This window comes from Columba livia, chromosome 5, assembly GCF_036013475.1.
Source record: "Columba livia isolate bColLiv1 breed racing homer chromosome 5, bColLiv1.pat.W.v2, whole genome shotgun sequence".
In the NCBI taxonomy this organism is placed as follows: Eukaryota; Metazoa; Chordata; class Aves; order Columbiformes; family Columbidae; genus Columba; species Columba livia.
The window spans coordinates 25077632-25104038 of NC_088606.1; the positions used below are offsets into that span (position 1 = coordinate 25077632).

A 26407-nucleotide genomic window follows, 5' to 3' on the forward strand; every position below is an offset into this window, starting at 1 on the left:
GACATCCAAAGATTACAGACCTCAATTCCTCGCCTGCTTTTAGAACATCCTTATCTAGGGTTAAGTTGCATAGGGAAGGTGGCAGAGATGGTCTGAAGGCACTGAACCAAGCAGCTGGGCCTTTTCCAGTACTGGGCTGTGATTTCATGGAAAATACACTTAGGGATAAGGACCTTTACATCTACTACAGAAATAGGTTTCTCTACAGCTGTGGTTTGCAGCAAAAAACCCGCACACATTACTGGTTTCCCACATCCTGCAGATTTAGTAAACAGCTTTCAGGCAAAAACTCTGTCCCCTGTGGTATATGCCGGCACTGTTGAATTATACCAAGGAATTTCAAGCAGAATTATACCAGTCTTTCAATTGGTATCTTCTGAAGACAAAGATTTATTTCTCCCCCTTTCAGGATGGTGGTGATCTTTGTGCAGGGTGATATTCTTCATCTCTCATTCCATTTAGTTGGCTAGGAAAGATGATACCTCATTGCTGTCCACAGAGACCGATGCAAGAAATAATTACATGTAGGGGTTATGCATATTGCAGAAAGCAAAGGTGACTTCCTTTTCTGGTCTGCCAACATTCAAGGCGTTTCTCACTAGCTCTTTATGGATATTCATTCATCACATAGAGAAATCGGCATGGGGCATTATAATAATATATCATGGCCTGTGCATGTACATGACTTTATGAAATAACCCAGCTGGGTCAGACCATACAAGAGATTTCCTGACATTCTTCAGGAAGGATTTTTTTTTCCTCCTGTAGTTATTATCCTTTTCAGGAAGCAGACAAAACAAAGATCTGCGGTGCAGCCAGGGGCAAATCTTCGAGGATTTGTGCAATGCTTGTACTGTAATGACTGGGGGATGTCTTGGTACCTGTTTTCTGGTCCTTTTTTGAAATAAAAGATTATGGTCTTTTGAAGTTCTGAAACCCTCTCGTAGGTAGACTGGAAACTTGGGAGATCTCTACTGTTTTCAAGGATTCATAAGAAACTCCACTTGTGGGGGAAAGCAGCAGCAGACAGCCTGACTCGCAACAAGAGTCTCTGGAGGCATCCAGCTTGCAACAAGCTGCCTTTGGATGCTTACTATGCTAAGTCCTCTATTGTGCTAATATGAAGAAATGGAAACAAATAAATAAAACAAACATCAAAGAGAAACAAAATAAGGGAGATGGCAATAAAATCTCAGGGAAGTATGGTGTGGCAGCAGTTAAAATGTGCAGACTACACATTTCAAATTGTCTTTCATTTTTATCTATTTCACCTGCCCTCAGAAAAGCAAAAGACCTAAGAAACTTGCAGAGCCACAATCTGTCAGGAAGAGCCATCAGTCTTTATTCTTAGATATTTTTCATGAGAAATTTTCAGTAGATATATGGAGACATGAGTTTTGTAGGTCTGGGGAAAAGAAGAAATCTGATATCATAGACAAAATGTGTTCCACATTGAATTTCCAGAATTAGGAATGCTGGAGAAAACACACTTGCAGGAGGGAAAACAATCTTAATTTAAATGGAGGAAGCATCATGCAATGGGAATGCTCAGTACTGTAACTAGTGGCACTAACATATGCTTACAGCTTCATTTGCCCTCCCGATAGATTCACAGCTGTCCATCTGCACACCTTGAAGAATGGCACAGACATCCTATAGGTATTAAATATATGACACAGCATGACCTTTTCAGAAAGCCATATAAATAAGGCAAATCCGCTTGAAAAACATGAGATGAATCCTGCATAGTAATTACTGGAAACAGTGGGGGAAATCCCTTGTCATTTTTCTTCCCCAATTTCAGAAAAAAACCCCAACAAATTTTATAGTAAAATTGAGGGAGTGATGACAGTCAAACATTGGGACTTGCCAGCAGAGGAACTTTGAAAAGATCCTTTCCTGACTATTGACATGATATTATTCAAGACACGGCAATTAGATCAGTAACTCCAAAGTATTTTTTTGTGGAGATTTTATGAGTTTTGAACATAAATACATTGAGTACAGTAACTTGTCTCCTCTTAGTGTGAGGGAAGGAGGCTACACTTTACCGTTGCCGTAACTATGGTAAAATGAGATTTTCTGAAATATCCTTGTAGAGACACCAAATTAAACTGACGTTCTGGCGTTGTCTTCTGCTGCACATCCAAAACACCAGTAGGCAAAAGACCAAATGCTGAAATAACAAATGCTGAGATAACAGCACATCTGAAATGTGAAGACCAAATGCTGAAATAACCAAATGCTGAGATAACAGCACATCTTCTACCTACCCCAAACAAATGACAGAGACTCTGGTAATAAAATATACATTTTTAACAGCCCCAAATTCTCAACAATTGCATCAAGTTTGTTTTCTTAAGACCAACTCACTTTTTTTCGTCTGATAGGTCAGATAGAGAAGCTATGCCTTTTCAGAGAATATATGATTTCGCAAGTCCATTGTGTGTGCTGTAGGCATGGAATTGTACAGAAGGGGCCCTGTTAAGTCTACTCTTTTCCCCAGGGAATCACCATGATTCAGTGAATAGCACTGGCAAAGGCCTCACACCAGGGTCACCACAGTGATCAGTGTTTCTTTCCTTTAAATCTGAAGCAGCAGTGAAAGCTCTTTTTCAATGAGGGCCAGTAAAATCCTTTTTTTTGGTAAGGTAACAGACAGAGCAGACTCTTCAGGGCAGGTTTGGTGTCTTGTTTGTCACCTTTAGTTCATGGGAGTTTGTCCTCTGTGTTAAAACTGCACCAAGAGGCTGTTTCAAAAACTCAGAATACAACAATTTTGGAGAAGATCAGCTTGCGTTTCCCAAATACTCATCTCTAAGGCAGATGGGAAACTTAATCTCATTCATTGGAAAAGGACAGTAGGGTTCTAAAGTGGGAAGAAAGCAGTTACCAGGTACTGTATTTCTTTAAGATGTGCTGTGGTTGTGCACATTCACTCTTAAGGTGCTCTGTACTCAAGCACTTTGGAAAACAAAGATGGTGAGAAGTAAACGTGTACGAATAAGATAACTTAAGAGCTTCAGTTGGTGGTATTTTCTTTTCCACATTTAAGCAATTAACCCTTAACAAACGTCGTTATTATGGATGAGTTCCATACAGCAGCCTACTTTCCCCCCAAATCACAACTGTTTAGAGGTGGATCTTGGTGTCCTTTAATGCTCTTGTAAAAGCTTCATCATTCTGAAAGCCTCTGCAATACATAGTGCCCACGTAGGTGAGGGTGTGGACAAACTGCATGTTTTAGTATACTGTACTGCAACTGTCAAAATAAAACACCCATACAAACACCCATACAAAGTCAAACTGCAAGACCATCTAGGCCACCTCTTGTATCTGACAGTGGTCAACAGCATATGCCTGATAGACAAGCTGAAAATTGGAAAATCCCATTGTGATACTTCCCTGTAACAGTCACTTGAAAAGTCTTAGAAACTTCCTGCTTGTTGTTGGTTTGTGGTGGGTTTTTTTAAATTTTCTGTTTGGTTGGGGGTTTTTTGGTTGTTTCTTGGTTTCTTGTGTATTTTTTTTGTTTGTTTGGCTGGTTGGGTTTTTTTAAGATTTAATATGCCCTAATAGATTACTTTTTCATGGATTTGTCTACTTTTTTCAAACCACATACACTTCTTTGTATCCACATCATCTTGTGACAAGGAGTTCCATAGGTCAATTATATACTATGAAGAAAAATCAGCCCCTCTTCCCCCTTTCTTTGCTTTGAATCTGATAACTGTTAAGGTTCATTTGATGCTCTTCTTCTAGTGGGAAACATGGTGAACAATTACTGCCTTACACTCCTCCTTGCCCACCTCTTCAATTAACCACTTTCTGCATGAAGAGAACTACAAATGTTAATTTTTGTGCTCTTGGTATAACCCATCTCAAGGACTTCTTGACCTGACTCTGTAAAAATAAAATAAGGTCCTCCTCATGTTTGGCATAAACAAGGATGTCTTCGCTCTAGAAACACGAGGTTCTAGAAAGAAGCAAAAGAGGTCAAGTCCCAGGTTTAAGTAAAGCTCAGAAGCTTCCTTTGGAAGAAACTCATGACAGATCCATATGAATAATGTGTCCCAAAAGGAAATAGTACAAAGAGGATCAATCAGCCAGTTACTTAGTGCAACCAAAAAAATCCAACTATTTATATGCTAGCAAATAACCCATCCAGATTCAAACGGGAACATTACAACCAGCAAACCTAGGACTGAGTGAGGAAGAAAAGTCCTTGGCCATTTGATCAAGTAAACCTTAAGAAAAATAAGTCAGGAGCCAGACTACTTCCGTTTCAAACAAATAATCCAAAATGACTGGAACTCTTGTATTAGTACAAGGTACAGGCCTGAAAGAATGCAAGCTGAGAATCCAGTCTGTTCTGTAAACTTGTCTATAAGTCAACACTCTCTTTCACAGGTAAAGAGGAGGAATGGTCCAGCACTACCAGACACTCAACTCCATGCACACAGAGACTATCCATATTCTGGTATAAGGAAGAAGCACAGCATTGAGATTCCTACTAGTAAACAAAGACTTTCTGCCACTTTACCAAAACTTTCTGCCACAGCAGGGAAACTGCTATCAGAGATATGTGTGTCAGCCTTCCGGGCATCAAAATGAGGAGCATTTCCAACAAACCACGATTGTCCAAAAGCATATCTAGTCTTGAGAATGTAAATCCGAGTATGTCTCCTTAGCATCCAAGACTAAGTGGTCTATCGAGTGTCACAACCTGATCTCCTGCTGATGGCACTCACACAACTTGTGAGGCTGCTTTAAAGGCCAAGATGAGTGATGTAAAAGTGAATTTAATAATCTGTGTACTGAGTACAACTCAGCTGCTTCTCTGAATTTTTACGTTGTGGTATGCTCATCGTCTAAACAGAGCACACAACGCTTGTATGAACTCTGCATAACCTCAGCCTCCAGGACTCTGACGTGTACCTTACTCCTTTCAAGACTAACAAGCCTGATTCTCTGTCATTGGAACAGGCTTCTTTACTTAGAAGTGATGCAAGCATTACAGAATGTGACAGAAGAGGAGGAGCCCTTGGTTACATTATCCAGTCTCACCACTGCAGTAGATGCTGAATGATTGTTGGGGCTTTCTATTGGTAATTTTATTTTCTCACAGTAAACAAAGGCACTTCTGATGAAACTCATTGATGAATACAGGGAAGTAAATGTTGTAAGAGCAAAGACAAACTAATCCCCACTTGAGAAGCATATATGTAACAGTACTCCACTCATGTGCAACTATTATAAATCCAAAACGGTTTGCTACACACCCCTTTCCTCCCTTGCACTAGAAGACACTTCCTGCAAAATGCCTTCTCTGCAAGAGGTGTGGGAAACTGCTCTATGCCTTCCCACTGAACCTCTTAACTGAAGTGCTCTCTGAGAAGCTTTTGAAAAGGGACACACATGGAAGTAGCAGAGCTGCAAAGAGACAAAATACATATGTTATCCTTAAGTACACAGTATCCACCACGCACAAAGACATACATTGACTCCAGGCTGAGGACTACAGGGAGATGGAAAAAATAAGAGGTTGGATTCACAGGATTTGTTCCTCATTCTCTATTGCACGTGCTAACAGGTAACAGCATTCTTGGACTGCAACGTGCATCTCTCTGAATATATCAAAAATCAGACAAGATGTCTGATACACTCCTAGTAAGCCATCACAGTTACAGATGGGGTGTTGACTACATCTAACATGCAATGCAAAGAAGTTCAGAAAATATTCTGGCTATAACTAAGTACAAATCACCCCCCCAAAATGAGTAGGTGGGAGACTGACAAAGCTGACAAAACAATTAACGTATGTTCATAATAAGCCAGTACTAACTGGTGATCTGCCAGACAAAGATGTAAGAATACTGCTTCTGCTGACGATGCTCTGAAGACAATCACCTTTCCTGGGACAACTGTGCATTTAAATCTCTGTTCTCCAAACCTCTCTATAGTTTTCAGTGGTGGCTGTGACAACCTGAACAAAGAAACGAGAGAACAAAAACAGAGATGAGGGCTGTACAAGGATATATATCCTAGTGGTACTCTATCCTGCAAATGAAACCCAGTGGAATAAGGATAATTCAGTTCCCCTGGGAGAAAATAAAGGAATGGAATCTGTTATTTACTGAAGCTAAATCTTACAGTGAAATACTACCTCCAACAGTTCTAGCAAGAAGCTGGAGGCTGTAGCCAATACCACACGTAGCAGAGTAGGCTATGAGAAGACAGGCCCAAGATCGCGAAGCCCACAGCTACTGAGAATGTGCAGAAGATTGAAGTAGCAACCTCTGCAACTTAATTTTCAGTAAGCATGATCCAACAACTTGGTGCTCCAGTAGAAACATCTACCTCAGAGATCCATGGGTGGAATTAAGTGACTAAAGACAGAAGGGACGTGATCTGAAAGTAACTTCACAAGATTTTACCAGTCTCTTGTTCACTGATATGTGATGGCGGCCCAGGCAGCAGACAAGTGCTGTGGAGTTCTTGAAGAACAGAGATGAAGAATACAGAGAAAATGAACAGTATCATGACTGTCTAGGAAATGAAAGATACACCAAGGAACTAAGAAAGGGAACAGCTACATCAGAGCATTTTGGACAAATGAAGTATTCAATGTCTGTTCTATCTGTGAGTGGAACAGAAATAGAAAAATGCATGTTCTGTCCTATGAATTCATGCCTTGAGCAAGTGATAGTAAAGCTAACAGGGTATGAACATAACTACTTCATCTTCTCACAATTTGTCTGGTCTTGAATGACAGAAAATATGCACAATCCAAGAGTAAACATGAACACCATCATTTCAAGAGAAAACACATTCCTCCTCTGACACTGTTCCTTTTGTCAGCCATTTGGGTTGATCATTATCTACCTGACAACATATGAGAATACTGCCTTAACACTGACTGTACAGGCTAGAAATGAAAAAGGAGCTGTGCAATAAGATCAAACAGGTTGTTAGAATCCAGTCTCTGAGGGCTCTGATACAAACAACACGAGATTTTGTACCCTTTGAGAATTACAGTCATACCACTTGCTGCTTGACAAGGCAGAAGTTGCAAAACACTGATTTTCCTTTAACCTGGCACCAACAAAGAGCCAGAGCTGAAGCTGCTTCCTGTGTATTTAAAGGATGGGTGGATCATCTCTCCAATACATTTTCCAGCTGCTGATGTTATTTTCTAACACAAGCAAATTAATTTTCATAGCATTAGGCAAATTTTAACTGGAGTGCTTCACCAAGCCACCATTGCAACTGATAAGAGCCACCTGTGCCTTAGGGTTCAAGCCTGGGTCTGAAAACATCAGCCAATTTTAAAAGTTTACAAAGCTTAAACAAACAGAAATCAAAATACAAAAATAAGCCACACAGAACATAAGCATCCAGCAGTGAAACATAAAGACAGATTTTAAATCCTGTCCAATATAATGACAGCAAATATTTTGGGGGTGTGAATAACTGAAATTATAACCAAAACAAACAAATGAAATGACTTTATTCAAACCAATCATTTCTATGGCTCTGTGCCAAAATTCAAGATGGCAACCAACATGGATGTCTCCAGATGTATGTTCTAATGTTTTTCTCTGCTAATGGTTGCCATACAATGACAGCAGAGACTCTTGGCTCTTACCAGACTAGGACAAACTGAAATAGCTGAGCAAATGAGACTTTATGTTCAAGCTTAGACCTTAGGAAGAACAATACAGACGGCTTGAAGACCTCTGTCTTACAGGAAGATTTCACGGTTAGTGATCAAGAAGAGGTGTGAGGAAGAGACCCCAAGACTCAGCAGCAGAAGCTCTCAGAGGCAGCCATTCACCTCAGGTTGCAGGTGTATCACCAGCTTCTACAGATGTTCAAGCACTCTCCTCAGTGGGTTCTCCCCTCACCAGGACCTCCTCTTCACTCTTTCCTGGGTGTTATGGGAGTGTGGTGGTACGAAGTCACTGCTGCCTTTGACCCATGCTTGAAGCAACACCCTGGATTCCTCACCTGGTGTTCAGTGTTAGTCCTTCTCTGCAAGCAGAGGCTGGAAAAACACAAAGCAAAGATTTTGATGAATCACGAGGGACTTTTTTTGTGGAGAAAAACTGCTGCACTGCTCTGCAAATGTCAGCCATCATCAGAAATCTGAGTCTCCCCATCACACAACTTCTCTTTACAGGAACAGATGAGGTCAAAAATCAGTATGACAAAACCTAACTTAATAAGCTACTGTGTGAAAAAGTATTCTTGGTATTCTTCTCAAGCCCCAGAACACCCTCTTCACCTCTGACTCATTTCTTCACATGCTCCTCCAGTAGCTCTGAATTCTTCCCCCATACGCTTTGTCTCTTTCTTCATGCCTTTTACCCATGGGAGTCTACTTCCCCACTCCAAAAGATGCTGAGAACCTTGATGCAGGGGAGATGGGGTTGTGAAAAGGTTGATCGTTAAAAGAAACAAAATGAGGATAAGGAAAACATTTTCTTCCCATTGTTATAGATTTGAATTCTACATACTGAGACATTTTCCTACTTAGCCATGTTATGGGAAAAAGTCAATGTCATCTGTCCTTAGACAGTACTTTAAAAAGAAAAATCCAAAACACTTGGAAATGTACCAGGTTTATTTTGGACAGTTTGCATCTTACAGCTAACAGCTAATCTAGTAGGTAAAGCTTGTCCTATGTATTTAGCACATCAGCTTGCTCCTAAATGCCAGAGACATTTGTTGAGAGCTGTTTATTAAAAATACTGCTATATTTTTAAAAATACACTCTCCTTGAAAGCCCAGCATAGAGCCAAACATCACACAGTACAGAGGATCTGGAAAGATGTTTAGAAAGCAGGTTTGCCAGCTGTGTCACTGCACACAAAGTTTGGAACCTGAATTAGGAACCAAACTGTCAACGATGTGTATTAAGATAGGATACCAGTCCAGAAAACCTATCCCTTGGCAATATGCTGAAATTAAGGAAACAAAGTGACAGGAAAGAGGCAGCCAACTTCAACCTCATCTTCCTGTTTTGAAGAGACTTTTGGGCCTTCCTTTTCCTACAGAAATGCACAATATAGTTTGCCTTTTCTCATAAATGGAATTAAAAGCAGTTTGTGTGAGTTCCTCTTGTACAGCTACCTTGAGAACTCAACACAGAGAGGGACATTCCTATGTCTACAAGCAAGTATGTAGGTTCCTACCATGAATGCAGCTCATGGCTAGTTTATTAACTTCATAAATACTTATGTATATAATTCTATGAAGTCTTATAATTTCAAAGCTACTGGTGAGCATTCCACCTCCTTCTGGTTGAGTAGGGGGGACAGAAAAAACCCCACATTCCAGACAGCAGCCAACCTTAAGGGTTGATTCTCCCTAGTGATGAGAGTCATTGGAGTGAATCACCACATACAACAGAATGAATCTCCTTTATTCTCTGCCTGCCAGGAGATGTAAAGTATCTGCCTGTATGTCTGCCTGCATGTTTACATACTATTATGTCATCGATGACTGCACCTCAACACTTTTGTACCTAGAACAGTTACATAGTGGGAAGAAAAGAATTACATCCATTTAATGGGTATGATTCTGAGTCACAAGGAAATCACAGGAATTCTATAAACTCATTTACGGGATACCTGCACACTAAAATTCAGTGTCATGTAGACTTTCCCAGCACAGACGTGCACAGTCTGGGTCAGACACCAGCACCTGAACTACTCTGCTTTCAAGCTGCAGGAATGAGACAGAGCAGAGCACTAGGTTAGATGACAGCACTGGGTCAAGGACCCATGCTAACATTTTTTAGAGCTAGTTTGGGCTGTTTCATCGTACCCACAGCAAGTCTGTGGCAGAACTGAGAAGCAAATCTAGTGTTGAAAACAGGAACTTCCATTCTCCCTGAGAAGCTCTGCTAATCCTAGAAATTCAGATTTTTTTTTATCCTAGAGCTGAGGGAATTTCTAATCCTAGAGTGATGCCCAGCATTCTCTTGATAATATATAGTGCAACTAAGAAAGGCACTAAATGGATAGGATTTATTTATATCCATCTGTGACTGACGCTAGCAAGCCAGGACAGCTGACAACAGAAGGCCAGCGTGCCCTCCCCCATCTTTTGGGCACAATTTCAAGTTGACTTGCTGGACTGGGCAGGCACGGGAAAGCAGCATGAAAATTTACTTGAGGAGGGGGTGGTGACACAAACAGCACCCACAACTGTATTTGAGTGAAGTCTCCCCGCCTGAAAAAAATGGTGAGCAGCCTCATTAGCAAGTGGAAAAACAGCAGTAGAAGCCAGCATGAGCTCTCCCACTCCCCATGTTGCAGAGAAGACACTGGGTGGGCTCCCCACCCTGACTGCTAATGCCTTTCCGTACTTGACAGCATTCACGCTGATTTCTCTTGTTCAGCTACCTACTCCCTGGTTTGTTGTGGCTCTCTCTTCTCTGGCTCTTGCTCACATTTCATTTCATAACTCCAGACACTCCTTTTACCCTATTCACACACATTTTGGCTTCTATTTTTAGTCTCAATAAAATAATGCCAGATTAAAACAAAATCCAATTTGGATGGGCAAAGTCATCCTCTCTATAGGTAGCTTAATGCCAAAAGGCCAGATGTGAGACAGAAGTAGCCAAGACATTATATAACCTCACCCCAGTCTTTGCACACCTGATCTTGAATGACATTTCCAACACAGCAATGAAATGCAGGCAGTTCGCCATCACCCAACTACTGAGAACAAGCAACACTCAGCCTCCAGGCAGACAAAAATGCCAACTGCCTGAAGTCATTACTTATCCTGCTTCAGAGTTTTCTTTGAGCCTGTCAGAAGTGAAGGCTCCTAAAATTCAAGCCGGGTTCTAGTTCTTAACCGGGGAAGCCAATTTCTAGAGACTGTCCTTTCTTTTTTTCTCCTGCTTTCCCAGTGGTCCTGAGACTTGGAATGTCATTTCAGTGGCATGAGACCAGAAGCAACAAGAAAAAGCTCCTTCCTTTCATTAAAGAAAGGCAAAAGTTTGACCAGAGGTGTGAGAGGGAGGCTGCTCACACGAGCTAAGGATTAATGTAATTTCTCATCATTAGAAGTGAGCACTGACCCTCAGCTCCAGCTGAGAGGCGATGACTGAGTTAGACATTATCTTAACATGAACTGAGAAGGGCCTGGAATGCTGCTTTTGGCAGAGCTTTACACTCTGCTGGGATTTAATGAGACTTACAGTTTTCTGGTAACTGGATAAACCTGAACAGAATCATGCCCTGTGGATCATTTGTATCTATTTAAAAGGTATTGGTCAGAGAAATCAATGTTTGCTCATTGCTAGTCATTAGGTAATGGCTCCCCGCTCCTTCAAAGAGCACTAAAAATGGGATAAGGAGGAGGTCTTTTGATGCAGGGTGTTGGGTATCACACTGCAGTTCCCTTTCAGTGACCCACCCAGAGCTTCTCAGCCAGACAGGTGGTTCTGGAAGGATTTCTGTGGAAGAGCTCATAATTACTCCATTGCTGGACTAAGATAAGTACTGAGGTGACATCAAAAGTTGCTCTTTTGTGTCATAAGATATCTTGTGCATATGTAGCCAAAGTAGTCTGAGGCAGAGGTTACTCGAGGTGCCCAGCTGAAGGTCACCTTTCAAAGTCAACACCACTTGTGCAGTCAGTCACAGCAACAAGAGAGAACAGGAGGGTGGCAAATGAAGACTGGAATTAACAGGATTAGTGGGAGGGAAGAGGCGTACCAGCAATGTGCTGTGCAGAAACCTGAGTGACTTCTTTTCCCAGCTGCTCCTGATGAAGGATTTGGACAGTATGGTGAGACCAGCTGAAATCATAGCCAAGGCTCCTCTTGGGAATGTGGTAACAACATAAAAATAAATACACTGGTGTTCAACAATCTACTGCCGTCTGAGGCTGCTGGGGAGCCTGGCAGAAGCTGAAGAAGCCTGGACAAGGCTGGGCAGCTGGGAATTCCATCCTACTGTAGCAAGTGGCTGAGAGTTTGACACAGGCCATGCACAGTGGCAACAGTACATATCCCATCCCATTCCATCCCATCCCCACTCTTTGTGCTCCAAGAGAGTTGAGAGACACTGGCTGATAAATCTCAGGCATTTTCTTTGTTTATATTTGGCAAACAATCTAATGTTATTGTATGTGTGTTGTTTAAATGTCTGCTGTGTTTACTTGTATTTTTCTTTTTTTTTCTTTGTTGCTGATGCAGTACAATTTTGAAGCTTGTACTTTTGCACACCTGCTAAAAGAATCTCTTCTTTCCTCAAGCTTATATGAAAGAGGCTGCACTCCAGGAATAATGTTAATTCAAGCAGTGGAAAGAAAACAGCCAGTCACAGCTTAGCCATTCCGACATTAACTCTAATTTCAGGTCTTCAATAACAAGATATATATGACCTTCTTATGAAGGACCACACAATAATCTTGGATATAAAAAAACCTTCAGAAATATGCAGTCTACCTGCAGATCTCCTGTAAAATGAAAAAATCTGGAGTGTGCTAGATGCAGAGAAGCGTAAGCGTAAAAGTGCTCTGTACTAGTTTGCAACTAGTTTGCAACTAGTTTGCAAGCAAGCTACATTCATTGCTGTGTATCAGACCACACTGCTTGCACATTCACCTTATTTGGATGGTGTTCAGACACTGCTCTCCACCTTACCCTAAAGAAGGAAATCACTAGAAAACTAAGAACAGCAGCCTGCCTCCTACATGGATTAGATCCAAACCAGTTTATTAATCCACATATTCTTCAAGTAGTCTCTCAACAGTTCAGGATCCAGTTTTAAGCCCTTACAGATGATGATACACTTTATTTCAAAGAGTTGCATACCTTCAAGACTTGGCATTCATGCAGATGTGAGGGCCAGGTGAATGTCCAAAATAAAGAGACAGCTGTGCATCATCCTGCAACTAAGCTCAGATACAGACCGGGAAATCACAGGGAATAAAATCAAGCCTGTACCACCTGGCCCAAGAAATTTCCTCCCTGGCTTCTGAGTTTCAACATTCACCTTTTGTATAAAGTATTCTCAAGCGAACTAGAATACAAATAAATTAGTTCGGGATTCATGCTTTAAACCAGACTAGGTAAAGATCTGCAACTGCGTGAATTAGCAGTCTTTGCTGCTGTCAAACTCAGATAGCATATTACTAACTTTTACCTTCCCTAATCAGTAAGTCTAATGCCTTTTCTCTTCTCCCACACACATAGTGGAAAAGCTGTGTGGACACTAGTAATATAAACATTAGCACAATAAAACTGCACCACTGTTAATCAGTCTGAGAATGTGAAAGTCCTGTGAAGTCTGGAGCCAGGCAATGGACTTGCCCGGTTTTAATCATGATTCATATTTATTTGTAATCATATAGGTTATTAGCACATTATATTTGTGCCATAGGAAAGCAGAACCCCAGAGACATTCTGTCTTCTGAAGCTTTTAAAATAAAAATCTTGCAAGCTCTCAAGAAGTTGGCAGCAAATGAAAGAGAAGCACAAAGACAGAAGACAGATTTCACTCAGTTGCTGTTACCTTTACAAATTAAACTAAATCAAATAAAATCAGCTGGGGTCATCACCTTGTGCATCCACTCCACAACTGCACTTTCAGATTGTTCTTGTCTCCAGGTTCTTGCAGAAAACAGTCCAGTTCAGAAATGTAGAAGCTACTTGAGACTATGCTGTTATATTTTCATAAAGTGCCCTTCATCTTCTATTGTCCCTAAAACCTACTCTGTGTTAGCGAAAAAGGAAGAATAGTAAATACAGTAAATTTCTAACTATGAGATCTTCCACTTAGCTACAGAATGTCCTTGATGTCTCTTGCCAGTTGTTCAAAAGCTAAATTCTGGTGGAAATATGACCCTTTTTTAGCTAGAACTTCATTTTCTTGAGAAAAAGAATTAATGCACTATTCACCTTATGCCACTAGAGAGGAACAGAAAAACCAGCAACATATGGCAGAATGTCACCATACATCTTACATTGTTAATATATACAGTAAAAAAAAAAAGACTGGCCTGTAGGTTCCTTTCTTCATCATCTGAACTCATCATATCAAACAAAACCTCATACAGACAACCTGGAACTGAACAACCCATCATATTACTTATCTTAGTGGTTACTCAGCAAGCTATATTCTGAAGAAGACTTGGAAAAGAGAATTGATTTCTTAGTTTCCAATCACCCTATTTCACTAATACTAACTGAATTGCTAAATTCCATGAAGCAATCAGTGTAACGCTGAGGGACCCTCAAAGTAACATAAAATTTAAAAAGCAATTTTTTTCAGAATAACTGACAACCCACTAGCAGCTAAGTGTTCAATTTCAGTGAAAATCATGTCAGAAGCACATTGAATATTCCATAAAGGTAGTAATTCTTAGTATCTTCTCAGTGACCAATGATGGGACAAGGGACAATGGTTACAAACTGGAACACAGGAGGTTCCACTTAAATATGAGAAGAAACTTCTTCACAGTGAGGGTGACAGAGCACTGGAACAGGCTGCCCAGGGAGGTTGTGGAGTCTCCTTCTCTGGAGACATTCAAAACCCGCCTGGATGCCTTTCTGTGTAGCCTCATCTAGGTGTTCCTGCTCTGGCGGGGGGATTGGACTAGATGATCTTTTGAGATCCCTTCCAATTCCTAACATTCAGTAACTCTGTGATTTCTTTAATAGAATAAAACCTGTTAAAACTTCCTGGAACTTTGATAGGAAACTGTCTGTTCAGACACTACAAATAATGCCCAAATGGTAGCTTGCAGATTTAGTAAATACTTATGAGAATCTCTGCCTTCTCTCTCATTATGCCAGTGGCACTCAGCTCACACACCACTTCTGCCTCTCCATGAGATGAGGATGTGGTCACAGGGATGAGAGGCTGCCACACTTATTGTAGTGGTGGTTTGTTTCAGAACCCTGAGCTGCTTTGCAGAAACGCTGACTTTTATTCTCCCTTTTATTCCATCTCAAGGGATCTGTCCTCAAGAGCTTGAACCCACTGCACAACAGTATCTACAACCAGTATTCTACAGTACTACTGGTGAACTGTTTTCTGAACAATCTGGTTAAAAGTTTCCATACTGCCTGACTTGCTCTTTGAGCATCATACTTATTTTTGGTTAGGTCATTTTTGACACATCTATGATTCTTCTCTGCAGACCCTCATAGGTACCCTCAGGCTGTTAGAGAAGGCCTATTCAATCTTCTCAGACATTTTTCAACATTGGTACATTTATACATAAGTTCTGCCTCGTTCCTTTTTTATCTCTACAACTTTTCACAGCCTTCTTTATTTAAATGCTAGCAGTTTATTCTGTAATCTGCTTTGTGACTTATGTCTCCAACCCCTCTAGTTGGTATCTAGGGTACTAAATACCTGTGAAACAGTAACATCAAATAAGCTGCTGATGAGGGAAATCAGGGCCCTAGTGTAAGCAATCAACGGAGAGAGTGAAGAGGAAAACCAGCTGTTCCTGCAGGAAGGACCAGAGTAATTTCTGAGACACACAGACTGGGCACAGCAGCCTCTGATGCATACCAGTGGCTTGGTGCAAAGGTGAAGAAAATATCCTTCCCAAGTTTCCAAGAACAAATGCTTTGCTCTAGTTAGTTCAATCACTGCAATATTTGGCACTGTTCTTGGAGCTTTATACCTCTTTGAGCAACAAGGAAGCTTTGAGTGACCCACCCACCAAGGTTCTGCTGGCCTCACCCTAGCCAAACCAGGCTTCAGTCTAAGCCTTCACGCTCTTAGCTAAATGGCATGGTAAACCCTTTGCTTCAGCTTCAGAGAGGATACGTTTAGTACAGTGCTGCTCGCCTCGTCCTACAGAAGGGAACATGAGCTTAGGTTCTCAGTTCTCACTCCTCCCAGAGAATGTGACTACCCTGAACTTTGTAGCAATTATCTAGCCTATATTCTTCCTGCAGCTCTGGCTGTTGCCTTCCATCATTCATAGTATCAACAATCCTCACATGTGGTTTGCATAAATATTCACAGAAACGGGGAAGGATAGAAAAATGCTACCTACAGTTATCACAGACACATGTAACAACAAGAGTACCCATAAGAGATAGAGAGAAATCTCTTGCAGAGGTTTAAAATTACAGTGTGGCAATTCTGAGAGTGCTCTTAAAACCCTGAAAAAGGCAGAATTGAGCACACAAACATCTGCATCTAAGTCCACTCAGCAAACCAGTTTGGTCAATATATTGAGAACTCAATTTTTACATTTAATTGTAAATTTATGTGTAACCTTCCTTTATATACTGTACTTACTAAGAACTCAACTTGAACCATACAGTAGACCAGAACTTTTGCCTCAATTATACATATACTACCATGTTGACATAATTTTATTTATTTTGATAGTCCCATTATATTGCATTCCTACACCGTCACATTCCAATGTACTGTAGAGTCGTTTTTTTGACTATGGCTATTCACCCTATAAAATTTCTGGTAGGATAACTGGAGTTTTTGGCAGATGGTAAAGCGTGGGAGGCAGTTTGGAACTGTACAATAAGTGCACTAGCTGAATGTTTGTGCTAGAGGATCAGCAATAAAATCACTGACATTAATAATGGAAATGTCATCTTTAAGTTTCAGAGCTAAATATCCAAGAGATGAATTAGGTGGTTCACCCTTATGCAAGCTTTTCTTTCAGCCTGTGAAAACACAAAGGTCACTGCATTAGTGATACTGAAGTCATGTTTTCAGGGTTTTCACAGCAAAACAAAAGGTCAGAAACATAATATTTTAAAGCATTCTAGTCCATAAATTCTATTACAGCACCATCACAAATTATTGTGGGCCACGGGTAATATGGTTTCATCAAGACTACACTCTACCTGCTAATAGTGCATCAGTGCAAAATTAATTGGGTCCTCATTTACTGGGACCTTAACAGCAGATAAACTTGTTTGAATCAATTAACCACTAGGGAATGATGAAGATTTGCTTCTGTAAGTCTCAGTGATTTTCCTTTGGGAACTTTCACCTCTGCTGATTAACTTCACTATGCAGCTGATTCACAAGTCTCAACTATGCCTTTCTGAACTCAGGGGCTTTTCTGTAACACGGAAGAAAAATGTAAAGAATGTCCTGGCCCATTATTACAGGCCAAGCTTAAACAACAGAGCATCTTTGAGCCAAAGCCTAATGCAAAGAGGAGCCATTTTAGCCAAGTTTTTTTTTTTTTCCAGCTACATTTTTAGGGATCTTCCTCTTCCAACTCTATGAAATGCAGCCTTTGCTCCCTTCTGTTTAGTCTTTTTAATCCCAGGAGAAATAAATTCCCTGCACAGCTGAACTCAGACTGTTACCTAGAAACCACTACATGCAGTACAGGCAGCTGTGTTTCTTCTGCTTGCTGAGAAAGTTTTTTTCCTGCCAGTTTTTGAGAAAGCATCCCAGCATGCCCACAACTGCTTTCCTGATCTTCAGCACTAGCACTTACCTGTCGAATTTGTCCCTGGCTCATAGGATGCAGCACCATGAAGGTTGTTCTGGAATTCGTTCAGTTGCTTTTCAGTGGAGGTCACCCTAACAGGTAAAAGCATCAAATCAGACAGAGATAAAAAGAGATATACTATGGAAGAGTAAAAGTCTTAAAGAAAAAATTGAGAATTCCAGTTTACAAAATCTCACTAGCATTGTATCTATGAAGCTGTGCCTGAACTTGGTATGAAAAAGGCAGAGTAAGACAGGTGAACACTCAAGCCACCAGCAAGACTCCAATGTGCCTAAAACATTTAATTGTCCCATGTCTTGGAAGCTGATTCTGCAGGATAAAGACAACAGTAAATGGTATTGGACCACCAAAGCACAACTCAACTACTAATGCTGTGGTCACCTTATTCCCGTGATTTGAAGTAAAATGATTAAGCGACCTCAGAACAGAGATGCACATGCTGGCAAAACCATGCCACTTTCAAAAGATAAGTTCTTGCATCTTGTCTCAGCAAAGACAGCTCATTTAGGAAAGATTTCCCACTTGTCTTGGAAACTGAGACCCCCAGAATGCATTTCATCTCCCGCAGTCCAGTGCCAGTCCTCAGGCAGATACTTTATGCAAATCCTCCTGCATTTATCTCAACATTTGAGTTCCAGAAAAACTATATTCTGTGGAGTACAACTTCACTTCCTTTAACACTTATAAAGATGTATTACCAAATTGACACCATGCTCTCCTACATAAAACAAAATGGGTCTACTCACAAGGCAAAGTCACACTATACAGCTGCAATGATGTATTCTGTCCTTAAAATCTTTACAACTGATCCATCTGTTCCTGTTTTTTTCTCTCCTCCCTTATCCTTTCTTGCGTTTCTTCCTTCCTGCCCAGCTCTATTCTGATCACTCCAGACTTCTGCATATTCGCTTCTGTCTCTCTGCCAGAGTCCTTCTCCTTCACTCATTCAGCTCTGCAGCGTCACACAGTTACTGTGAGCTCTCCCCTAGAAAAGCACCGTAATGTCCAATCCCCACGTGATGCCCTGATGACTAACAGACCCAGACACACGTGTGCAGTTTCTATAGTTTTGTCTTAAACCTTTTGCTTTCAGATTTCAAAGTTAGCAAGTTGCCAGTAATCCAGGTGCTTCTGGCAGCTAAAAGGCCAGTGAGGGACTCCAGTATTTTATCGCAGTTGGATTTTAGTGAAATAAGTTGGAGTTCATAGAGAAAAGGAGAGGGATACAGACACATTTGCAAATGCAAGCCCTGACTTCAGTCAGTCATAATCTGAAATGCTATTGTCAAATGAGGTGCCTGTTTCTATGTTTATTGTCTCTTGGAGAGAATTTTGAATCTGTACTTATGGGTTCTTTTGCTGCTGATACTGCATGGTCCTTCTGGGAGCTGAAAATCAAGATGGATCTTTATGCTTCTTGCGTAGAGATTCCATGCTCATAATTAGCTTGTCCACTTTGTTAATGTAGCACAACTGACAGCCAAATTCAGCTCACCCTTCTGTAGGTAGAATGCAAGGCTAGTGCCAGCAAGTACAACAACAAAAACCCAAAACAGGGAATAGTCACACTTCTACCTTAAATGTGGTTTACGTTTAGAAAATATCTTTCTACAGACTTGCCCTTCTCCTTTTCTTCCTACCCACAGTGTACCTTGATTCTTGCTTTTTCAACTGTCACCTCCACTCCGCTCATTCTCAGATCTGCTTCTGGGTCATGGATCTCCCATCAGACTAAGCTGGCTCCTCAAGTTCTCTCTGCTGTCCTGATGGAAGCTCCTGTGCCAGAACATATTCACTGCTTAAACTGAGTTAATCCCTTTCCACTTTCTTCCTTGGGCTGGCTGAAACCCTTTCTCAGGTTCCTGCTTTTAATGTCTGTGTTGTTTTTGCTTGTACTTCACCACTGCAGTCCATTATGTCCTCCATTTCTTCTTCTTCAATACTAAAAAGAACCCAAACAACTCTCACTCTGTCCCCTTCACTTAAGAATCTGCCATTGCCCTTTTCCTTCTATTATACAGCTAACCCCTCATTGAAACTGATACTGACTTCCTTCATTTAGGCATTAAACCAGCCCTAAACTGCCCAGCCTTGGACTGCAAAATTGGTGGATGCTCTTGTTCCACAAGTGACAAAGAAATCCTTTCTTGACTAAATTCTTGAACAGATGCTATGAATGCATCTAATGGTCCAGAGGGGGTAGAAATGATGCTAACAAATTCAAATCACAAAAAGCCCAGGTTTGACAAGAGGACAGGAACAGATGTGAAAACCCCAGAGCCAGGGAGGCTTGTTCCTCTTTGTTGCTCTTGGACAGGGTAGCTCCGTGTGTGTATCTGCGTGTATGATCTAGGGCTAGCCAAAGGCTAAGAGCTACAGGCCTAGTGAGCCCAGCTGTGTCAGGGTGTTAAATCAAGGCATGTCTCTCAGATGCACTGCTTTTGCTGCCAAAAATGTCTAAGGGTCAGGCAGCTTGATTAACCCAGATGCTCAGGAGCTAAAAAAACAAGTGTGCTGCAGGACGGCAGTAGCAATGAAGTGAAAGGGGTTCCAGTAACTGTTACATGCTTGCTTTCCCGCTGCTTGTCCTCTTTTCAGCGGGCACTTGGTTTGTATGCGTGATGTACTCAGCTCACTTAAGATGCTTCACACATGCTTGTGAATAAGCACATATGGGCAAGACAGGATACAAACCAGAATGATAGTGTTTTACAGGGCTTGCTCTGTGACCATCAATCTACTTTTGGCACATTTGTCAGGCTTGGCCAGCCTGTCCTAGAACAGCTGGCTAGTGCCATGTCCAACTGTAGTCAGGACTCCACCCCACCGTGGGATGGATTTCCTGAACCCTGGAGAAAGGCATCACCTCTACCCTATTTCTGTACTGGTTACCATGAAGCAGAACTTTGGCTCTTCTGCTGCTGGCACCATGCAACGCAAATATACAAAAGAAGAACAAGGTAGAAACATTTTGTGCTGTGGTGCTAGGACTTGAGGGAAATACTTGTTTCAACAGACTTCCCAAGTAGAGTTGTTGGGAACGACATTTACACATAAGTTCAGTACAAGAAATTATGCCATGTTGATCAACACCCCCAACAGTTTGTGATGTTCCAGTCTATTGCTGGTAAACTCAGTGATCCTCCTGGATCCTCTCTCTCCCCAGTAACATTTTGAACTATATGCTCCTCTCTACCTGGCATTTCCTCTCTTTATAACCAGTGGTCTATTATTGACGGCTGAACTTTTCTGAGATCTTTTCTTTGACGAATAGTTCTGTTCACAGGCTGTTCAAGGCCTTACTTGATGCTGTCATAGTTAGAGAGCAGGTTTCGGTAAAGTTACTATAGGAATGATAGCACAGAAATTTGTATTTATTGTGACTTAGTAATTCCCAAAGGCGGAAACATTTTTCGTCTACCACTTGTACCAGTTCACTCTGGGTTCTGACCGTGGAGCTAATATATTTTTCTACTTTGCATGCTGTCATCTGTAATGTGAAGACTCAATACACCAAAAGCTGCTTCCAGGGACATCCACTTCATTCCATGGCTTACCAATACCTTACCAGTTGCTGTCAGCTATCAGCAGGTTTGTTCATGGTTCACAGACCTGCCAATAGCAGCAGCAACATAAGCCGTAGCAAGGACCCAGTCTGACTCTTGGAAAGAAAGAGCTTGTTGGGCTACCTGTTCTTTCTACTTGTGATAAGAGCACAGTTACTTAAAAGTAGAGAGCCCCATAAGACCATTTTATGGTCAGTGTAGCATTTATCCCAGTTAGTCTTTTTCCAAACCTTAATATGGGCCCCAGTTTTCCGCTCTGACAGCTTAAGCAAGGAGTCTGCCTTAGACACAATCCATTATAAAGTCAACCTACCACCTTTTACAAGTTGAGAAACTGAGAAAACAAGAGAGGCCAGGAACTGAAAAGACAAGACTGAATTGTCTGCTGTTCCATTACTTTTTTCCTTTGTGTTTTAACCAGGGAAGTGTCCAAGTTACTAGATAGTTTTTGAATTAGTCAGAACTGTCCATCTTTAGCATCTCTTTTCTTTGTAGCTGCGTTTTCTACTTCTTCCTCTTCTACAAGCCATGTGTGCCGGCTGGGAGAGAATTGATAAGGCATGCAGGGCAGAGACAGGTCAAAGAGACAAAGTTGATTTCAGTTTGTCTTCACAGTCCAATCTCTGGAGAAATTCTACAAACAACTTTAAAAAGATGTTCCTTATTAAGATGTGAAACAAAAGCCACGTGGTGCAAGAGCAGACAGAGAAATAAAGTCCGGCTTACTGAAACACGTGGAGAAAAAAAACCCCAACAAAACACAGGAGCTTTAACAACAGAATGGGATTAGTTTCAGTGAGTCTTGAGGAAATAGTATATAGCACTGAGATCTTTTTTTGAGGAAAGAGGTCAGGAAAACAGCCAACAAGTATTAGGGAGTGAGAGTGGGCAGCAAATCAAAAGTGACCTGACTGAGAAATGAAGCGGCCAAAAAGTCAAATTTAGATCAGACATTATGGAGAGGGATATTTGCCACGTCCTAACCTAAGGGTATGGTAGTCCCACACTGGAAAAGCACAGTTCTGAGTGCCACAAGGCAAGCACTCTGACAAACTGAAGAAAATACAGTAAATTGAAGACAATTAAGGACTTGGCAGGTGTAACTACTATCTGAGTTTAACAAAGCCTCAACAAGTCTAAGCAACATTAGGAAACCCCAAGAAGTAGAAGGATATTCAAAAGATGGAAAGTATTTGCAAGGGAAAGTGTTTAGGGTGGTTCAGGGAGGAGGAACAAGATACAACAGGATGAAACAAAGGAAAAATTCAGATAAACTTTCTGATAATAAGGTTGTCTAGATTCTTGAATAGTCTTGTATAGCACATGGTGGGGTTTCTGCCACTGGAGTTTTTTGAAAGCAGACTACACACAGTGTGAGAGAATACTTTGTACAGAATAACCTGGGACTGTAAAGAGCAGGCTAGAGCATGCAAGACATCTTTTTCTTCTCTAATCTATATTCCTTTGACACAGAGGCTTCTCTCCATTCCCTCTCCTCTGTGGATGCATCTCTGGTCTTTTCCTGACAACAATGAATGGATTAAATTAGACTGAGACGCAGCAGTTTTTAAATTATCAGCTCCCAGTATGCTGGAGATATAGCTGGGCACTGCTGTTTTCCATGTAAGTGAAAAAATGTTACTGCAAGATCCCATGAATGGCAAGAATGGGTTTGGAGCCTTGTGCTGGAGACAACCTGGAAAGTATTTCCGGAGGCAACTTGGAGGCAACTGGAGGCAACTTGGAAAGTATTTCCGGAGTGGCTCCTTGCAGCCTTCAATACTTGGATTAGTTTTCTGAAATTCTGAAGGAATCTTTTGCTTTTTTATCCCCTTCTGTGCATTTTTGGTGCTGAACTTTTTCCGGTTTTCCCACACTCCTGCCTGTCACAGAGCAGAAACCACAAAAATGCAGCAAAGTAAAGTCTGTCCAAGGAGCTGCAATTCCATCCTCACAAGGATAAACATTTCCTCTGCCAAGAAGTGAGCACAGCACACCGGCATCTTCAAATACACATCCCTGCTGCCTGGCAGAGAAACCCACTGTCATAGCCTGTCACCTGTACTAACATGAGCTACCCAACATAAAAGAAATCAGACCGCAAACCCACCAGCATATACCTGCCAGACCTGATGCTCACATCTGCTTTTGCCGAGTTGACAAAGTCTACTACATCTTGTTTTCTTTTTAAATAGTTTTGGGGGATTAATTCAGTGTGCTATCTCTTAAGATAGTGAGAGTACAGGCAAGAAATACACAAGCTTCCTCAAAGCAGACCTGTCCAAGCTCCTCAAATAAGCCTTGCAGTTCCAGATTTGATCCACATACACTGACAGTGCCCTGGCATATTCACAAGGTAATCTTTCATCAGTAATCTTTTACTAAAACTTCTCTCTTTAAACAGGAAGGGAACACAGAATCAGGAAACCTCACAGGAACCTGCTCTGAAAGCTTTACAACTCTTCTGGCTGTAGAGGAGGTATAAGGGAGGAAGTTATAAATGCAATTTTTGCCCTTCAGGGATGAAACAAGTCTGAGGATGTATGAGGAAAAGCCTGATGAAGGATTTAGTCTAAAGCAGTTCTGTTGTTTAAGAGGAGATAGAGAGCTGAGGAAGCTATCAAGAAAGGCAGAGGACAAAAAGAAAATCCAGGACTCCTGTTCACATTCTCTCATAATGCACAAAAGAGAAAACACCAAGAAATAGAAAGGAAGGAAACTAACAATCAGTAAGCAAAATCTCATGGTGATTTTTTTGGTAAAGATAACACATGCCAAATCCATATACGTTAGAATGGCAAGCATTATGTAAATAAAAGCTTAGTAAAAGTTAAAAGAAAGATTTATACAGATAATGAGGAAAGCTATCGCTACATTAGGCACAATATAAACGCTTTAAGTGAAATAAACACTTGTGCTTGAAGGCTTAAGTCAATCATTGTGCGTTAAATTTATGGGGAAACTTGGCTCAAGGGCAGATTAGCTTGTTAAGCATATTGTTGGGAGGTTTTTTTGCTGTTTTGTTTGGTTTTGGCAGCCTCTTCTGACTCACCAGATTCTAGACCCCATCAAAGATTAAACATGGAGGGAGTGACTCAGGGTCTTAAGCACAGATGTCTAGTACCATACTTGGTACTCTCGGGTTATCTGAGACATCTGCATGGGGCTGGCAGATAAAACACAGGATCTGCAGAAGACTTGTGCTCATCTGGAGCAGCAGCTAGAGGTCAGGTAGAATAGCGCTAGGAATCTAAAATGCCACTAGCAACCTGTATTTAGGTAACTGAATCTCACCCTGGATCAGATACTTCTCTTATTCAATCAGGCATTTCCTACGTCCTTATGTTTGTATGATGTTACAGTATTACCTACCTTACCACTGTGAAACGTGAAAATGCAACATAGTGCACACGTATTGCAGCACACACAGCTCAGGTTATTCTGAGATTTCTCTTGGACAGCAGAGTCAAAAAGATCTATGCCAGGGTTGCACATATACAGGTTTTTCTCCAATATTCCCTCTTGGGGAGCCAGTGCCAGCTCCCTGTTGTAGACGGGAAGAGATAAAACTTACTTGGAAATCCTCTGGGCTGCAGCCTTGCTGACCACTGTCTGCCTGCGGTTTGCAGGAGGCTTTGGAACCAGCTGAGGAGACATTCTCTGGAATGGCATCACTTTGTGCACACTGGCTCCCTTCTGGATACTAGAAATGGCACTTGATGTCTTGCAGGCATCAGAGCCAGCTGGCATAGATATATGGCTGGTGCTGGACTGTGAGTAGTTGGCAAAGAGAGCCTGGTAAAAACAACAATAAAAAAGAAAAAAATACCACAGTAGTTGGTAATTGCCTCTCTGAATATTGCTGAGGGAGCTGATGGAGGTAGGTGACATTTTTGTTAGGGATAATATATGCCTGGTTAAAGCAACTACAGGGCTCCAGGGATGGTCCCATGCATAGAAAGAAATGTTAAGTGGTCAAGTCAATGAAGTAGTTTTTAGAGATTAATTTTTTACCCTTGGAAGCTGGGACTAACTTCTAGGAAGGCAGACAAACTCATTACTGCCACAGAAAGATACTATTCTGGACTAAAGAACAAGAGAACCTATCCTTAATCTAACCTTGCAGTGGGCTCCCACCCACAAAGAAATAAATATTTTATTGTTTTGTCTTTCTGCATTTATCTTGCTAAATTACTCTTTGTGCAGGAGGTGAGATTGAGACAGTTCTAGGAAAGAAAAACGTTATGGGGAAGATGTTACAATGCCAGTTCTTCAGTCTAACCCTGTAGGTGGTTGGAATAACAGAAAGGCTCTAGGGTACCATCTCTGAAAAAGGGACTTCAGGTCAGCAGCTAACAAAAAGGAAATCCCCAGTCATACCAGTGAACAGAAAATATTTCTATTCCTATAGCTGGTGGGAGAGTAAGTACATTGGAGATTTGTCAAACGGAACAAAATAATCTGCATGTTGTGAGACACTGCAGAACTGAGCTATGGGCTTGCAAAGCAAGGGAGTGGGGAACGGTTCCCTGTGGGAGCTCTGCAAACTGCTCTGCTCTTTCCAGAAAGGAGGAACCTGCTGGGAGTTCCGTCTTGTCTTTCCTCAAAGTCAGTCAGATTCCCAGGGCAAAGAGGCAATACTGTAACCGTGCAGTTTGGCAGCTAGAGGTCAGCGATAGGAGATGAGGGGAATAGCTGAGCACTGGCCAGTCACCTCAGCGTGACCCTGGGAGCACTGCCCTTCGCTGCGTTTGTCCTCAGTTTCTTCCCTGGTGAGAAGCACACCAAGCCACAGCAAGTGGGCTCTAGGCTCCAGAGAAAACCGCAGTCTGAGGGCCGGCTGTACCTCAGCGCACCCACAGGAAAAGCCCCTCTCCCCCGCAATTCTCTGGCAAATGGCAGTGCTGTGTGGGAAGGCGCTTCTGAAAGGCAGAGCTCGAGGGAGAAAAGGAAGCACAGGAGCCAAAACAGGCCCATTTCCTAACTGGAGCTCACTGACAAGATGCCCTTGAGCTCCCAATCCTTCTTAACCTCTCCCTTCCCTGAAGCTCTGCCTTCATCACAGCTTTCAGATTTTGTAGAAGTAGCTGATATAAGTGCAGAAGTCTTGCAAATACAGTCACACTCCACCTTCCCGCACCAAAACAAAATAAAATGGAACTTGGTTTAGTCTCTTGCATCTTAAGAGTTTGACTGCACCCCCTTCTTATTCAGGGGTAACATTTCATCGTGCTCGGTTTGATATTCTGTATGTTTCCTGTAAGTTCCTTTCCTTCATATTAAAACCACTGAGATCCTGTAGTCCATAAAGTGTACAGTCTCAACCCATTCCCTGTGTTAACATGGCATTGCAA

General features: G+C 41.5%; 1 protein-coding gene across 21 annotated transcripts in view; it reads right to left on the reverse strand.

Annotated features, from left to right (window-relative positions):
* Nucleotides 1-1319: 1319 nt before the first annotated feature.
* The window catches only part of TTLL5 (tubulin tyrosine ligase like 5), a 144140-nt gene continuing 119052 nt past the window's right edge, over nucleotides 1320-26407 (reverse strand). For 14 of the 21 annotated variants that reach the window (XM_065063875.1, XM_065063873.1, XM_065063871.1 and 11 more), the window contains 3 exons: nucleotides 24628-24848; nucleotides 17473-17558; nucleotides 1320-8047 (listed from right to left, as the gene is read on the reverse strand). In XM_065063875.1, the coding sequence (XP_064919947.1) occupies nucleotides 8007-8047; nucleotides 17473-17558; nucleotides 24628-24848 (348 nt within the window). In that variant the 3' untranslated portion in view covers nucleotides 1320-8006. Of the gene's footprint in view, nucleotides 8048-16657; nucleotides 16682-17472; nucleotides 17559-24627; nucleotides 24849-26407 lie in introns of all 21 variants that reach the window. The other 7 variants (XM_065063876.1, XM_065063870.1, XM_065063882.1 and 4 more) reach the window with 3 other exon arrangements.